Source organism: Sphaerodactylus townsendi, linkage group LG09, assembly GCF_021028975.2.
Source record: "Sphaerodactylus townsendi isolate TG3544 linkage group LG09, MPM_Stown_v2.3, whole genome shotgun sequence".
In the NCBI taxonomy this organism is placed as follows: Eukaryota; Metazoa; Chordata; class Lepidosauria; order Squamata; family Sphaerodactylidae; genus Sphaerodactylus; species Sphaerodactylus townsendi.
Window position 1 is genome coordinate 21,683,719 of NC_059433.1, and position 17,519 is coordinate 21,701,237.

Sequence of the window (17,519 nt, forward strand, 5' to 3'; positions counted from 1 at the left end):
GCTTATGGAAGTTGGCAGATTGATAGCCCTGGAAAATAGGGTCCTGGGTCAACTCAGTTTCATTTTTTGATTATTAAAAGAAAGAGTGCAGATCACTTGACACTGCCCTAACAACGCCTCCCCCCCTCCTACCCTTAGTGACGTGAGGCGGTATTGGATACTAAAGAGAAGGCCTTGTCCCACAAACATCTGACATATTGCTTACCAATTGTGAATGGCAAAAATATGCATAGAGGGTTAGGGCATAACAGAGCATAAGCTAGCCACCAGAGCAGAGCCAAGTCAGAATTAGGATGCATGATAAGCTTTATTTCGGATCTGTTCATATGGAAAGATTTTCCCCATGGTTAATGTATCAAATGACTCTTAACCTTCTGCTTGTCAATCCTATTGGATTATTAATAATATTATTAATAATAATTATATTAATTATTATTAGTATTATTAATAATTAGTAATTATTAATACTATTATTGATAATAATTATATTAATAATAATATTCCCATTTTACAGCAGAGAATTAAAGACAAAAAGTAATGGCCAAGCTATGAAATGTAGTTTGTTCAAAGCTGACTTTAATATTGTATCCAGTGACTCCCCCAGTTGTCCCTACCATGTTAACTTAGTTACTTCTTTCATACTCTGCTTTTTTCTTTTCAATGGGGACCCAAAGCAACCCAAAGTTGAGTGTTATCTACAAAAATGAGTATTGACCGAAGAGCTTGTTCCTTTGAACTCTCTAGATTTTGGCACCAACATTATACAATACACAAATTGTTTCTATTTGGATTCTTGTAGAGACTTGCTGTTTCTGCTTGGATTCTTGAAGTGGTATGGGAAATTGTTGAGTCTAACATAAATGTGCATTGCCATGTATTTGCATGTCACATATTAAAATCCACATTTTGTACATATGTGCTTGCTTTAAGGAGATAAGAGCATCTAGTATCCTGGGTATAGGGGTTTGTGGGCTTCCCTATTCAGTTTATTACAGTCATACAAATGGTGATGATTGATGATGCATACTGAGAATTTATTTTCATCTTTGTTAACATGGTTCTTTTAAAAAATACCTTTTCAGCGCCTTCATTACACTCCAGATAAACCCATTGCTGATTGTGCCAAGCTGTACTGGCTGTTTTTAAGAACAGAAGGATCTGGAATCCCCGGCATATTGATCACCCTCCTGCTTTACACCATTCTGTTCTTCATTTCGGCGACAGTGTGGTACCTGTATTTTGTAAGGTGAATTCTTCTTTCTTCACTATTTAAATTCTCAGAAACTGCGATCATTATGACCTTGCAGTGCCAATGCTAGGAGATGCCAAGCTGGGTAGATAAATAGCATAGGGCAGTGGTGGCGAACCTTTGGCACTCCAGATGTTATGGACTACAATTCCCATCAGTCCCTGCCAGCATGGTCAATTGGCCATGCTGGCAGGGGCTGATAGGAATTGTAGTCCATAACATCTGGAGTGCCAAAGGTTTGCCACCACTGGCATAGGGTGTATAAAGGCATTTCAGCCAAGCCTCTCTTCAGAAGGAAATGAAGTCAAACCACTGAATGGCAAACAGGAATCATAAGAAATTTTCTAAATAGGCAGATTTTTTTTTTCATTTGGAGCATTTATTAACAAGGCTGGGGCTATGCACAAACCAGCAAGGTCTTTTTTTATTTCCATATGTATTTGGTTAATATTTTCATTTTGATATTTCTGTGGACTTGGGATGCCATTCAATTATGTTTGCAGTGAAAGAATAATTTGTATCGGCCGCTGATGGTTGCTGCAGAATTCTGTTGTACGTTGTTGCTGATTTATGTTTATGATATTACGCAAAAACTGTATCTTAATTTTTATTGATTTTATTTTTCGAGTACATTGAAGGCACAGGGTAGAAATGATTTAAATGATGAAAGAAATAAAAAAAACTGCCACGAAAAGATCAGCTTCCTTACAAGTCTACCGTCTGCATCCCCCACCTGATATTTTTTGATGGCTGTTGGATCACAACTTTGCTCTAAGTAGGCCTGTGTCTGAATAGTGCTTATCTGGAAAAGCTGAGAAATCTCATTCACATCAATAAGGATGAGCTGAAAATATATGCCCTAAATACCTTGTTTTTCTTTGTTTCTGTTCCTCCCTGGAGTTTCTATTTGCATGTCAAGCTGCTTCTGTCAGTTTCAAGTCTGTCAGTTTTGAAAGTTTTTTTTTCTTTGCCAGGGTTGCGGCTTGTGCTTGTTCTGCTGTGATTCTCCAGTCTGACATTAGTCCTGTTGAGCAATGGGTTCTGCTCTGCTTCTGCACATTGCAAAGCCCCGCCCCCTTGAGTTTCCACTGCAGGAATTCTCTGGTTTGATTTTGGTTCTGTTTGCCTTGGTACATTTACTTTTCTACTGGCATTACTGGGTTCTGTGGTGGTTTTGTTGAGCCTTTTCTGGTTTTTTCCCATCAAAGGCATGATTTATTTATTTATTTATTTATTTATTACTTAAACTTTTATACCGCCCCATCCCCAAAGGGCTCTGGGCGGTGTACAACACAAGAATATAAATACAGTTAATTAAATTACTAAAACCATTCAAACAGCGATAGCAGTAAAAGAGGCGTCCGCCAACCCCAATTTTAAAATTCTCCCCGGGGAAAAGAGAGGGGGAGGCGGCGAGTCATGTTAGATGATAGGCCCAGGTATAAAAGCCAACTAAGGGCCAACTGGGGGGGCACCGTTCAGCGGCTGGACCCTCCGAAGGCCCGGCGGAACAACTCCATTTTACAGGCCCTGCGGAACTCGTTAAGGTCCCGCAGGGCCCGGACAGCCGGAGGAAGGGTGTTCCACCAGGCCAGGGCCAGAGCCGTAAAGCCCCTGGCCCATGTGGAGGCATCATTGAGGGGCCAGGGACCACTAATAAATTGGCCTCCGCAGAACGAAGAGGCCGTGCCGGGACATACGGGGTGATGCGGTCTCGAAGGTACGAGGGTCCCAGGCCGCGTAAGGCCTTGAAGGTCAACACCAATACCTTGAAGATGATCCGGAACTCCACCGGGAGCCAATGCAGCTGGTGCAACACAGGCTGAATATGATCGTAGATGGCGCTGCCTGTGAGTAGGCGCGCTGCTGCATGTTGAACCAGCTTTAGTCTCCGGAGCAAACGCAAGGGAAGGCCCGCGTAGAGCGAGTTACAATAGTCTAACCTGGAGGTGACCATTGCGTGGATCACAGTGGCTAGGTCCGCTTGACCAGTGATTGGTGCTTGTAGGCATGTCTTTTGCACTAAAAGCAGGGAAAGTGTTTTTTCCCCCTCAATAGAAAATAATGGAGGATGGCTATGTGTATCCTCCATTCAGGGAGCCATAGAATTGGACTCCTTGGTCCAATATACTTGAAATTTGGTGACTGTTTAAAGGTCATACACCAAAATTGCATCCACTTGAAAATTTTCCCCATAGGGAATAACTTCCTAAAAAATTCAGAAGCCTGGAGGGGGAAAAACGTCAAATACTGTACTTGTATTTGGTACTATCAGGAATACTTATATTTTTGTGGTTCTATATACCAAAATCCAAAAAACGCTGGGTTTTTTTTTGCACAATCCCATGGCCCTTTCCGCACAGTAAATTTAAAGTGGGTCGCAGGTGGGATACATGAACCCATCCTCACCTTGGGCTGTTCGCATGGCTGACCTTCCCATGGACTTCCCATTGGCCGGGGTGGGGCTGGCCTTCCCATTGGCCGGGGCGCGCGCCTTTGCATGGAGGCACGTCTTTTTTTTAAACTTACTGCCCATTGATGTGTAGTTATGCAGGGGCAGGCACGCATGAACCCCCAGAGCCTTGCTGACATCTCATGTCCCCAGAAGTGTCTGCATGGCTCTGCAGATGGGAGTTAAAGAAAAGAGGAAAGTGCAGCCGCATAATGCGCCTCGTGCCCGGCCGTTTGCTCGGTCGCAACTGCGAGGCGCATTAAAACAAAAGAATCACACAAATCATGATTCTTGAAAAACCTGGGTGGGAGGGACGCAGAGCGAACTTGCGTTAAGAGCAAAGTTCCATGGTTGCAAAGTTCCAAAGTTGCATGGGATCCATGCAAAGTTTTCCCCAACCCGAGTTTATCCCGCCCTTAACCTGTGTTTATTGGCCTGTGCAGAAGGGTCCTGTGCAGAAGGGTGGGATAAACCAGTGGTGGGATTCAAATAATTTAACAACCGGTTCCGATGGTGGGATTCAAATAATTTAACAACTGATTGTTTACAAGCACCATTTTAACAACCGGTTCTGCAGAAGCGGTGCGAACCGGCTGAATCCCACCACTGGGATAAACAGGCAATAAATATTATAGCCTCTGTTGAAAGGACATCATTTAATGCAAAAACTTTGACAATACTGACATTAACACTCACACTCTCCGATTTCTCTGTGACCCAGTGAACGATATTGATGAAAATGAATGGTTTGCTTCCAGTAAATTCTTTTTTTTTTTTGGTCTTTGTATTGCAACAAGCAGAAGGGAAAAAAATATTCAATCTAAAATGCTACGTTTCTGGAAGCTGTACACAAGTCCAATGTACTGGTAGTCTAGTTAATTAGCTTCTGAGATGTTAATGCTGCCTTAATCATTGACTTAATAGTTTGGAATGGCTTCATAAGTTTTAGCTGCTGTCGTTTATTACTCAGGAAAATTAATTTAAATTAAAACATTTGTAAGGCAGATTTTTATGAGAATATTATGAACATCTTCATTGTCTGGGGAACAGGTGTGGGCTCATCAAGGATTCTTTCCCTTCTGGATCAATCTTTCCGTAATGTTTTACAATAAAGCAAAAAAGGTACTTCATTGGACAATGTATCTTGTCGAATTCTTCATAACAAAATAATAAAGCAAAGCATGCAGAACAGAACTGGTTACATTACAGAAGCTTTCTCGAGCAGTTTTCTTGGCAACAAAGACAAAGCACATAGCATAATTATACCTGGATTCTGAAAAAGAGCCATTGTTGTTTTATTGAGCGCTGAAAGGGCTATTGACGAAATCCTTTGAGTGGCTATCACTGGCACCTGGTTGCATGTTAAGATATTTAGGATTAATGTGTACAGGTACCTTTTTCGTACATAAACTCTGCATCTTTTATACAGATCTCATTCTGATACCTTTTTGAAGCCTTTACATTTTCTGTGGCAAACGAGTATCCGTAGAAATGATTCCCCCAGACAGAATCAAAATTTATTATTTTCTATGTGACCTGTGGTGTGTTCAGTTTCATACCATTCATTTGCACTCCACCTGTCTCCCCAGTGGAAACCCAAAATGGCTTGCATCCTTGTCTTCTCTGTTTTGTCCTTACAACAACCCTGTGAGGTAGGTTAGTCTGAGAAAGAGCGACTGGCCCAAGGTCACCCAGTGAGCTTCTGTGGCACGAGTTAGGATTTGAACCCGAATCTTCCAGATACTAGTGGAATACTCTTAACCACTGCACCACACTAGCTAGCATGTAATTGACATTTACAGTACAATCCTTACTAGGGCTACACCCTTCTAGATCTTCAATGGGCTTAGCAATGTATAACACTAGGGTTGTGTTGAGAGATGGTAGATGAAAGCAGGCACTCTGCAAGAATCCAGCTGCTCTGCTTGGCAGTGGAGTCTATCTTGGAAAAGCTTGGTTTCAAATATGTTAAGATCTCAGGCAACAAACAGAGGTATAATTCATCTTCATAGTATGAGAAAGTTTAAACACTTTTGCTCCTGATAACATTGTGTTCTCCCTTAGCTGGGAGAGCTTTAGTCATAGCTGTATGCATTTTGCAATTCAGTGCAGATGCAAAAAAACCCACAAAGTGAGCAGACTCCCATTTATAAAAGCAAAGTTCTACGGGTATAATATTTTTGACCCTGTCAGAGACCTTTCATACATTCTGTCACAACACACCATAGTCTCTAAACAACCCTTTTGCTTGCACTTTATTTCAGAATGCCTTAAGCCAGTGATGTCAAACCCAGGCCCTCCAGATGCTCATGGACTACTATTCCCATCAGCCCCTGCCAGCATGGCCAATGCAGGGGCTGATGGGAATCGTAATCCATGAACATCTGGGGGCCCAGAGTTTGACACCTGTGCCTTAAGCCAATAACTTGATCCTAGCATTGATTTCTCTATTGATTTTGTTCTTCTGGGCTTCACTGATATGGACCCCATTTTGTGGACCCCCCCTTTCCCTAGTCATGAAGGTGAGAGATTGGGAGGGGCCTCATGAGTGGAATAGCCTAGGGCCTCTTTTCATCTAAGCCCAGCAGGTGGGACAGAGAGAGTTCTGAGAGAACTGTGACTAGCCCAAGGTCACCCAGCAGACTTAATGTGTAGGAGTGGGTAATTAAGCATGGCTCTCCAGATGAGAGTCTGCCACGGTTAACCACTATGCCATGCATATATGCAGTTTACTAATGTGCTGTGGGAAACAAAACTGAAAATGTAGCACAAGTTCCAAAACTGTAGATGTATCCTTAGAATAGTCCATTGCCGGACAAGGCATTGTAAACCTTGTAAGACTCAAATGTAAGCACAGGATTATTTGCCTTATCATTACAAACTTCAAATAGAAAATGTTTGTGGCAACAAATTGACAGTAATTAAACAGCATTAAATTGTACATAATTAAAAATGTTCGGTTAACCAAGCAAGTGTAAACTGCATGCTCCATCTCATAGCGGGTACAATAAGTGGCAAATCTTTTGGAGCAGCTAATAGACAAAGGTAGTTACAGCCGTTATGTTTCAGAGAGCCATACCAGCAGGCCTACTAAGCAAGCCCTGCTTTTTGAGTCAGTGAATGAAAAGTAGTATGGATTATGAGGGGGTTCCGGTTCCGGCATCTCTGAAGCGGCTGCTTGAAAAAACTGCTCCAATAAGGCTTGTTAAATTTTCCTTATTTTGACTATTTACATTTCTATATAACTTGGTGCGTTCCACAGGGCCTGTAAGACGGAGTTGTTCCACCGGGCCTTTGGGGGGGCTGGCCGCTGATGTGCACCCCCTTCTTGTTCTCCTTTACACCTTGGGTCCCTTAACATCCATGGGGCCCACTGTTCCCTCTCTTGGGAGGGTTTTTACGAGGGTTTCAGGTTGGACGCTGCTAATTTTATATCACTGTATTTTAATGGGGTTTTAATGTATGGTTAATTGAGCCTATATTATTTATATTTGTAATTGCACAAGTGTTCCACTTGTCTTTTTGTTATTATGTTGTGCACCGCCCTGAGCCCTTTGGGGGTGGGGTGGTATATTAAATAAATGATAGATAGATAGATAGATAGATAGATAGATAGATAGATAGATAGATAGATAGATAGATAGATAGATAGATAGATAGATAGATAGATAGATAGATAGATAGATAGATAGATAGATAGATAGATAACCCTTAACTTATGCAAGTAACGTTCCAGCTGCCACAACTGCTCTACCCAGACTAAAATTTATGATGGGGAGCAAAAAGCAAACAAGAGATGGAAGAAAACTCCCCCCCCCCCCGCGTCTGCCAAACAACCAAAAATAGTGGACTTTTTCCAGGTACCAACAGCTGACCGTTTTGACATAGTACAGGTTATGAGGATCGAATGGCACCACAAGTGACTGAGACTGAAGCATGTCAAAGCAGATGTATTAGTTATATAATTTCCCCACTGGTGAGCATGGATCCTCTTGGGGAATCTCTTGCATTAAAAGTATTGTTTCCTGATACCTTCACATTTTGACTGATGGTTTGCATTGTGGCTTTCAACTTTCTTGAGCATTCTGTTTCCGTGACCATCACGAAGTGTGGCCAGTGGAAAGCAAATTTTGGGCCTATCATTCTTTGGCGGTTCCTAAAGCCTGCCGTTCAACTCATCCCAGCTTGTTTTATGTTCTCTGAGTACTTTCCCCCCCTGGATTTACTTCCATGTTTGAAACATTTCATTGTTTGATTGCACTTTCCTCTAAATGGCTAATTTTTTTTTTTAACATTCTGCATCCTGCCTTCTATTGCAGTGGAATCCCCAGATACCATCCTCTTAACTTCCAAGCACGATTTCCTCCATCTACCTCACAGTCCGTGCTACCAGCTTTTTAGATGTAGTTGCCTTGTGTATATGTGCAAAAGAAGAGGCGCTGTGATGTCACTTTGCCACACACACGCAAGCGTAGATTGCACATAATTTGTTCTTTCCCATTTTTTTCAAGCACATCTGTGGAAATATATGCTTTTTAATGTGCCACTCCTTCTGGCAATGCTACATGGAAAATTAATGTTGATTGATTATTTTTAATGTGGCTGCTTATAAGATTTTTATTGTAATGTTTGTTTTCTGCCTTGAGGGTCCTTGTTGGGCAGAAAGGTGGTATGTAATGTTAATAAATGAAAGAATGAATGGATGGCTAAGAGAATGAAAGAAAATAAGACTAGCATGCTTTCCATTTCAGAATGCACAATGAAGGCTGGTTGTTAGATATATACCAGCGGGTTCAGCATGAAGAGGCCCATTGCTTTGTTCCTTTTGACCTGGAAGTCTCTAACCAAGAGCTGAGCTACATTGTTAAAAAGGCAGAACAATGGAGAGGAAGTAGCGGTGAACGAAGAACTGTGAGTACAGGTCTCCAAGACCCTTGTACTATGCTGGTTATTTTATGGGAATTTTAGAAAGGTTGATTTACCTTTGTAGATGCCCCTAATATCCTGGCAAACATAACCAGTGATTCCTGCCTGTCAGTTTGATATCATGATCTATTTGATGGGAGAACAATATACAAACAGACCCACTAGCCATGAACGTTCTTCAAGAAACTTACAGTTTTCAAGTACAGTTTATTCCAGCAAGTGTTTTCCAGGTCCTTTCAGATATTGACATGGTTAACAGGAGTCTTTTTGTGTCATTAAATGAATGATCATTTGAGATGCCGTGAAGCTGTTTTTTTTCTGTCCACAGTACACTTTCTTTGAGTTGTGCAAATTATTTCATGATAATTCGAACCTTATGGATGAAAGAAGGGGAAGCTTGTTCAAGAAAATATTATTGAAGCTCAGAAACTGGGTGATACTTATTGTTATGAAAATGGAATTTGATTGCAAGAAGAGGCTTTGGATGTTACAGGGACTCCCGGGAGCTCTAAACTTGAACCACTGGGTATGGAGTACATGAGTGATAGATGGACTCCCCCACACTTACAACTGGGCATGGCTGAGCAAACTAAAAGCGGCAACTCTGTAGGTGTCCACTAAACCTGCAGACAGCTCGTCACCTTCTACTCATTAGTCATTACCAGGAAGGCTTCTGGATTATCTTCATAGCTAGTTTAGTGGGGAAATCAGTTAGGCCATTGAGCTGGCTCCAGGAGATCCCCTCTTAGGCACTGATGAGGTCAAGCAACAGCGATGCTTAAAGAAGCACTTGAGATTATTGAGGCCGTTTCCCCACTTTAATGACATTAGTTTTGTCTGGTCCAGGACATTTTTAGTGCAAGGGGTGTGTTCCCCGGGCTTCCCCACTGCCCCGCGCTCTGTGTGGGGTCATCGGAAGGCGCCGTTTTGAGCAGCGCCAGAATGACCCGCGCTGAGGGGGCGCAAGAGCAGCAGAGTCGGGGTGGCTGCGTTGTTGCTGCCCCTGTAGTGGGGAGTGCAGTTGGACCCCACGCTACTTGGCGAGAGTAGCGCGCAGCAAACGGTGAGTGGGGAAAGGGCCTGAGAGAATCTGCCATTTTTAAAGGAAACCTCTAAGGTTAACTCATAGGCCAACTCTTCAGCTGTGCTTTTGTTGTGGTAATTGGGGAAATGTGTTTCCCACTCTGTGTGTGTGTGTGTGTGTTCAATGTCATCAAGTCACTTTCAACTCACAGCAACCTTACGAATCACTGTAAACAGCTGTAAACTGCTGGGCAGCCCAATCTGGGGAGGTGAATGCCCCTCTGAAGGTGGTGTGGACCTATGCCAAAGAAATGTCACCAGGGGACTTGTCCTGGTGAAGGGACAAATTCTGTAGTCCCCAGCTGCTGTGGCACCCTGTGACGACCAGCCACAGCACCCAGTCTCGAATTGGCACTTCCATGCCACCCCTTGCTGCGTCAACATGAAGGGGGCATGGTGAGAGCATGATGAGAACATCCCGGGGTAGAGTTGACCTTGGTCAGCTTCCACCATTGGTTTGGGACAAATTGCACCATGGCCCCAGTCCTGCACTTATGTCATCCTTTTCAGTGGTGTAAGTACGTAGAGCTCCATTGGGGACATCCCGGAGGTGGGGAAAGTTTTCAGGTTTCTCCCCTCCCTGTGCCACTGAGGATGCTTCCTGGAGGCTACATAGTGCCACCTCCGGCCCACTGCACCGTCTGTCAGGATTGGGCTGTTACTCAGGTTTTGCAAACGGGGGGGGGGGGGCTTCCTCTTCTCCTGCTGCTTTCCACCTTTCCTACTATTATTGTCTTTTCCGGTGTGTCTTGTCTTCTCATAATGTGACCAAAGTCTGACAAAGTTTAGCCATGTTAGCTTCTAAGGAGAGTTCAGGCTTGATTTCCACATTAGGGTTGGTACATATGAAGACAGGGATTACTCCATGAGAAAGAAAGGTAAAGGGGAGAATCTTTTATAAAAGAACATTGGAATAATAATGATCCGTGTAAACGTCAAATCTCAAAGGCTTTGTTTGAAGGAAATTGGCAATTTGTATAATTATGCCACAGTCCGTACTGTAAACTATTAGTGTAGTTATTTTATTTCAGTTTCTTTTTGGATGACAGTTCAGCCCTGAAAAAGTATTTATTAAAGATAATGAGGCTTATCTTAATATGCTGTCACAGGAGGTGCTGATGGCCACTAACCTGGATAGCTTTAAAAAGGGCTTAGACAGATTTATGGAAAAGTCGATCTATGGCTACCAATCTTGATCCTCCTTGATCAGAGATTGCAAATGCCTTAGCAGACCAGGTGCTCGGGAGCAGCAACAGCAGAAGGCCATTGCTTTCACATCCTGTGTGTGAGCTCCCAAAGGCACCTGGTGGGCCACTGAGAGTAGCAGAGTGCTGGACTAGATGGACTCTGGTCTGACCCAGCAGGCTAGTTCTTATGTTCTTATCTACAGGAAAGTGTATTTAAAAGTCCACTTCAACTGGACTTATACATGTGCAACTAGCATTTAATGGTTTCTGGATTTCAGCAGATCATACCTGATCTAAGGCCTGCACAGGCCAATTAAAATGGGTTGAGCCCTTTTTTAAAAGTGTTGGTGGGGGGAGAGTTCACACAGAACTTGCTCCCAAAATGCTGCTAACCCACCTTAATGGCCAGAACTCGGGTTTAATGAAACTCACTAATTCTGCAAGTGTTTTCATTAAACCTGGATTGCAAACGCTTCCTGCTTGTCTGTGCGAACTATGGCAAGCAGGAGCACTCAATCCCCACCCCCTTCCCTCCACCGTTATGGTGGATTCCCTAGGCAGTCATCATTAGAAGGGATACTCTAATAGGCGGATGACAAGCCACGAAGGTTGGGGGGAGGGTGTTCTCAGTGGGAGGGATTCTCAGGTGGGGGCGGATTCTCGGGTAGGAGGATTCTCGGGGGTGGATTCTCGGGTGGGAGATTCTCGGGGGGTAGATTCTCGGGTGGGGGGATATCTCATCTACACGGTTTGCACAGTAACACAGCATTTCTATGTGAACCATGCTGCTTTCTGCCTCCAGGATCCCAGAGATCCCAGCTGGCTCCTACAGCTGCTGTACAAATGTGCAGCAGAAACGGGTTTCACAAACCCATTGCTGACTCTGCAGAAGGGGCCTTTGCTCTTCATTTCTCATTTTTCTTCCCAAGATGGAAAAAAAAAGATCCCATAACGAAATAATTTAGAATATGCCTAATCTTTATTGAACTGCAGCTGTAAAAGATACTCTTATTGTATAACAAGACTTGGGTCAGGCTTTTACATTTTATAATGTTTACATTGTTCAGATAAGCAATTTGTCATTGGTGGAAAGACAGTTATATTTTAAAAAGTATTTTTAGCCAGGCAGTTCATAGGGGGAAAGATCACTTTCTGTAGGCAAGAATCATTCTATTAATTTGTCTGCATGAAAATGATGATATTTTCCCATCATTAACAATTTATCACAGACTTTAAAAAAATACAAAATATTAATACGTGGGCTGCTAGGAGTCTGGCAGAACTAGAACAAATGCTTTTCAACTCTATTTTTTTAAATCATTAATTAGCATAAGGTTGATAAGATTAGGTCAGGATGTAGTGTTTTTCATTAAACCACATTTTTAAAGTTGTATTCATGGCTTGCTCTTGCAATTAAATAATGAGACAATGAGTTTTATATTATTGACCCAATTATTCCCCCATGGAAAAGTATGCATTTAATAAATGTGTGCCTTAGGACCTTCATTAGCAACACAAGGATAATAAGGTTTTGAAGTACACAGATTACATGTCAGCAAATATATTTATGTTATAATTGTTGGCGAGTGAGATGTCAGTGCCGGACCAAATTCATTCACTTATTTTGCTTATTGGTTGATCTCCTGTGTGACATGGTGGCTAATCATGTGGCTAATCAAGAAAGACACGTGAATCCCAGCTTTCAGTTTGCCCTGACTGTCTTATTTTAACCCTGATCCATACATTGTTACACTCTGTTCAGTTGTGCACACACAGGCTCCCCCAAAAGGTGCCGCACATTATTGCATAAAGCCCCCCTCTTCAGTCACACCTCTTACTGTGTTATCTGGATACCAGTACCAGTTCCACTGGCTTGGCCTCACAGCTGTGTGTTTTTGCCAGGGGGAATTCTTTCCTGAGTCCTGGCCCTTCTTTGGGCTGCTATCAGTTATCCGTTCGAAGAAAAGCAACAGCAGTAGCCCATATCAATGAGAGCAAGAAAGAGGTTAAATCGAAAGCTAGGAGTTTCTGATTCTCTTTTGCCAAAGCAAACAAATGTAATGGTGTGACATGATCAAAATGAGAAGGAGATGGTTTCAGGAACTCTGTCTTTGACCATGATGCTGGTCAGTGAGAGGGCTGGGATGATAAAAAACTTTCTGTGGGACTGAATGTAGCAGTTTTGAGTCTTGCTCAGTTTCTGGGAAAGTTCTTTATATTTAGTAAAGAACACAGATAAGTTAAAATTTAGGATCCAAACAACATAGTAAGTACAATGGGCTATTCCATTCTAAAAGTGGATGGTTAATTATCATGGAGTGTCATCCTCCCAAGGATAAGTTAAAGGCAATGAGGACTCCTTCAGTTATGACTTCCAGAACTTTACTAGTTGTACAGGGAACTATGGCTGTTTGCCAGAGGTTCTCTGTTATGGGCGTTTTCGCACACACTTTTTATTCCAGAATAAAAGCGAACCGCATTGATTCCTTACCTTTTTAATGTAGTTTTGTCGCTCGATGGCATTCACACATGGCCCGGTAGTCACACATCTTTCACTTGCTTCGCAACTCCCGGGTTTTTGCATTCCTCAGGAATGCGGCGCAAACGACGAATCTGATTGGCTGGCGTGCAGTCCTGGGGCAGTCCGGGGGTGGGGCCTAAGTTACCCTGTGAGGCGGGTGGGGCTGAGAGAGCTCCGAGAAGCTGTGACTAGCCCAAGGCCACCCAGCTGGCATGTGTGGGAGTGCCCAGGCTAATCTGAATTCCCCAGATAAGCCTCCACAGCTCAGGCGGCAGAGCTGGGAATCAAACCCGGTTTCTCCAGATTAGATACACGAGCTCTTAACCCCCTACGCCACTGGCCGGGGTGTTTTCTCAGTGGTTCTCTTCTCCCACTCTGGGAGAAGGCACAGGAATACCTTTGTTCCGTTTCCCAGGAGGACTTTTCAGCACTGGATCCTTGAGAAAGAGAGGGGGACGAAAACAGTGGAATGCCCTCTTCTCTACCCTACTTTAGCAGGATGAGAAGGGAAACGGGGGAAAAACCCACACGCATCCCACCCCACCCCCAAAGGAGGTCTGCAGGCAAATAAGGCACCCGTTGTGCATGACAGCACAAGAGAATATTCTCTGCTCCTCTCAAAGATGCAAGCCGGGCCTCTTTCCAGCCCTCCTTGAAAATCCGCATCCTTTAAGCAACATCTCCTAGGCTCCGCCAAAGCAAGCAGGCTTTCGCTTTCAGCCGCCCTCCATTCAGTTCCGGACAATGGGAGGGACAAAGAGAAAAGCAGAAAGGGGTGGTGGTTTTTAAGCACCCTTCAAGAGGCCATCTGTGGGTCGAGCTACAAGGGCATTACACGCATCGAACGATATGAGGGGGGGAAGTCGAGTGAGATGCAAAAGGAACAAAGGAATGTGCGCGCGCAGCCAGCACGCCCCGTCGCACTCCCATTGGATGGATCAAATCTCGTCACACGGTGGGCGTAAACCCTCGCTGCTGCCTGATCCACTTTCGCTCCACTTTTGTTTCGCAACTAGGCACCAAATTCTGGGGGGAAACTGCGTTTTCCAAGAAAGTTGCACAAGTATCGAGCGACAGGAAAAATGCGGAACAACGGCTGGAATGTGGAACAGAAAGGGGGTCGGGACACATTTCGGCTTAAGTGTGTGCAAAAAAATGTGTGATACGGCGACGACCTCACATGCCAGATCTGCAACATACGGTGTGTGCGAAAACACCCTATGACAACACTTCACCTTAGTAATGAGTGAGAGGTTCTAATCTATTCGGGGTGTATTTGTTTTTTGTTTTTTATTATCCAGAAGATCAGGAACTAGAATTAAATTCTTAGCAGGGCAAAAATAAAAATGAGCCAAAAATCCTGCCCTATTTATAACTAACCTTTATACATTGAAATGCAAAGCATGGTAGATTCTGTACAGAACAAATACAACATCTTTAGGACGTTATAAATACTGTTTGGGGGCAGAACTTCACACATGTCTCTTCTCCAAAATTAATTCAGACCGTTTTATTTCTTTCAACCTAATTTTTTCAAAAATCGCTCAACTAAATGATTCCTGCCCACTGAGAAAATGCCAGTAGGCAGGAAATGCTTTATTTCTCTTGCCCAAACCTCTTATTTGCATTTCCTCCACTTGTGTCTGCCATTTTGTATGCTGCAGGAGATTCTCTGTTTTGTTCTGAGGGGGCTGTCTATGAAGCTGCAGCAACACAACTAGAGAAGCTGCAATATATAACTATTTGTGTTGCCGTAGCTTCGTAGACAGCCCTCTGAAAACAAAAAAAGGAAAAATAACATGTGCACAGGATCACTAGGCTAAACAAACTTTATTCATCCACTTTTTACAGTGGAATAGCAAACAGATGGAGGTCGGAGGGCGGCATGGGCGTGTCCCTCCAGCCTCCAGAGCAGTGCTGGACAGGAAGGTGAGTGGAGGGGGCTGAACAAGAGTCAGCTCCGTGCAGAGCCACCTGTCCGGCTGGGGAGAAAGTTGGGGCCGCTCACACAATAGTATGCAAACGGTCCCCGAGCCTCCACCGGCATAATTTATGCCGGTGGAGCTGCGTTTCCGCCACCGTGCGGAAACGGCCTTTGAGAGAGCTACCCGAAACTGACTTCCATTGGGATCCAACTCAGATTGTGAGCAGAGCTTTCACTGCAGGACTACAGCTGACCACTCAGCGCCACAGAGCTCCTTTTGAAACTGTCAGCCTGCAATTAAAAATAAAAAAACACTCTCTGTGTGAAGAATTTTAAATTCTTTTCTCTGGAACAATAAAGCTTGAGTGTTGTATCTATGAAGATGACATGAGGCTTGCTCTTGAAATTGAGACTGATTCATGGCAAAATTTATTTTAATTGGGCCAGGGCTAATTTTCTCTTTCTAAAATGATATTATAGCAAACCATAAAAATTAGCCGGTGGTAGTTTTTTGAAAGGGAAATATATTTGTAATTAGCTTGAACACACAAAATTACTTGGGGGGATACTATCGATACAATTTTTGGCACTTTACACTAATTTGCATGCATTACTCTCAGGCCAAGTTATTACTATGTTAATAAATAAGGCATTAATATGTTTTATTTAATTGCCATCTATTTATTTCTCCTCAATAATGCATTAATTACCTGTTAATAGTTTAATGGTGAAATTTCTCTATTGCAAAGGGTGGCGTATTGCTTTCCATTTCCTGATAACAAGGGGATCCCCATTCTCATGCATGAAAGCATTTTAGCACCAACAAGCAAATGTGGAGAACTATTTAGACCTAAAATCCCAATGAAAGCATTATGGTTTCCCAGTGATGTTAAAGTGTGGCTGGTAGATTTTCCATCTTTCAAAGAATGTGTTTCCCAGCTAGTCGGGCAGCCCAAGTAACCCGTTGCCATCCTGCTGCCACCCGAGGGCTTTCTGGTAGCGCAGAGAGGCAAAAAAGCAAAATGATTTGTAAAAATGTTCAGTATAATTACTAACATTTGCACCACTGCAGCAAACAGCAAAGCTCTAAGAAATGCTGGCAGCTCTGTGATAAATCCATTTGGTAAAACCATTAGAGTTTCTGGCAGTTCTTAAAAGAGCAGTTGGTTTTTACACCCCACTTCCTTTTTCTCATTGGCTGATGTTGACAAAGTACTACCATGTGTCTTCTGGAGCCATGCCTATCATGACTGGTGAAAGTTGGTGTTGATGAGGAACAAGGCCCCCTGTTGGAAATCATCAACTGCTCCCTTCAACAGGGAGTCTTCCCCGGGGAGGAGGCAAAAGGAGTCAGTGGTTTGACTGCTCCTAAAGAAACCGTCTCTGGATTCTTTAGATACATGCAACTACTGCCCAGTTTTGAACTTATCATTTCTGGGTAAGGAGCAGCAGTGGCATAGGAGGTTAAAAGCTCGTGTATCTAATCTGGAGGTACCGGGTTTGATTCCCCGCTCTGCTGCCTGAGCTGTGGAGGCTTATCTGACTTATCTGGGGAACTAGATTAGCCTGTACACTCCCACACACGCCAGCTGGGTGACCTTGGGCTAGTCACAGCTTCTCGGAGCTCTCTCAGCCCCACCTACCTCACAGGGTGTTTGTTGTGAGGGGGGAAGGGCAAGGAGATTGTAAGCCCCTTTGAGTCTCCTGCAGGAGAGAAAGGGGAGTATAAATCCAAACTCTTCTTCTTTTTCTTCTAAGGTGGTTGAGAGAGCAGTCACGGGTCAGCTGCATGTATTTTTGGATGACACATTCATCTTAGATCCATTCCAATCTGAATCCCGCCTTGGCTATGGGATGGAAACTGTGCTGGTCACTATCATGGATGAGCTCTGTTGACAGATGGACTGAAGTGGGTCAGCAATGCTGCTGTTTGTAGACCTCACCACAGCATTTGACACCGTTCATTATCATCTTTTTACCCACCACCTTGCTGTTACCAGAATACGAGGGACAGCCTTAAATTGATATGCCTCTTTTATCTGGGAGAGGGGTTAAGCGATAGCACTGAGAGATTCCCTTGTGTGGGGGGTGCTGCAGGGGGCAATTCTTTTCCCAATGTTATTTAACATCTATATGTGACCCGTAGCACAGCTAGTCCAGAGCTTTGGGCTGGGTTG

At 43.5% G+C, this 17,519-nt stretch overlaps 1 protein-coding gene across 1 annotated transcript in view; it reads left to right on the forward strand.

Moving 5' to 3' along the window:
- LOC125439411 overlaps positions 1-17,519 on the forward strand; it is a 117,413-nt gene that overhangs the window by 63,712 nt on the left and 36,182 nt on the right. Inside the window, exons 6-7 of the mRNA XM_048508516.1 lie at positions 1,083-1,246; positions 8,453-8,612. Coding sequence (XP_048364473.1) covers positions 1,083-1,246; positions 8,453-8,612 — 324 coding nt within the window. The remainder of the gene's footprint in view (positions 1-1,082; positions 1,247-8,452; positions 8,613-17,519) is intronic.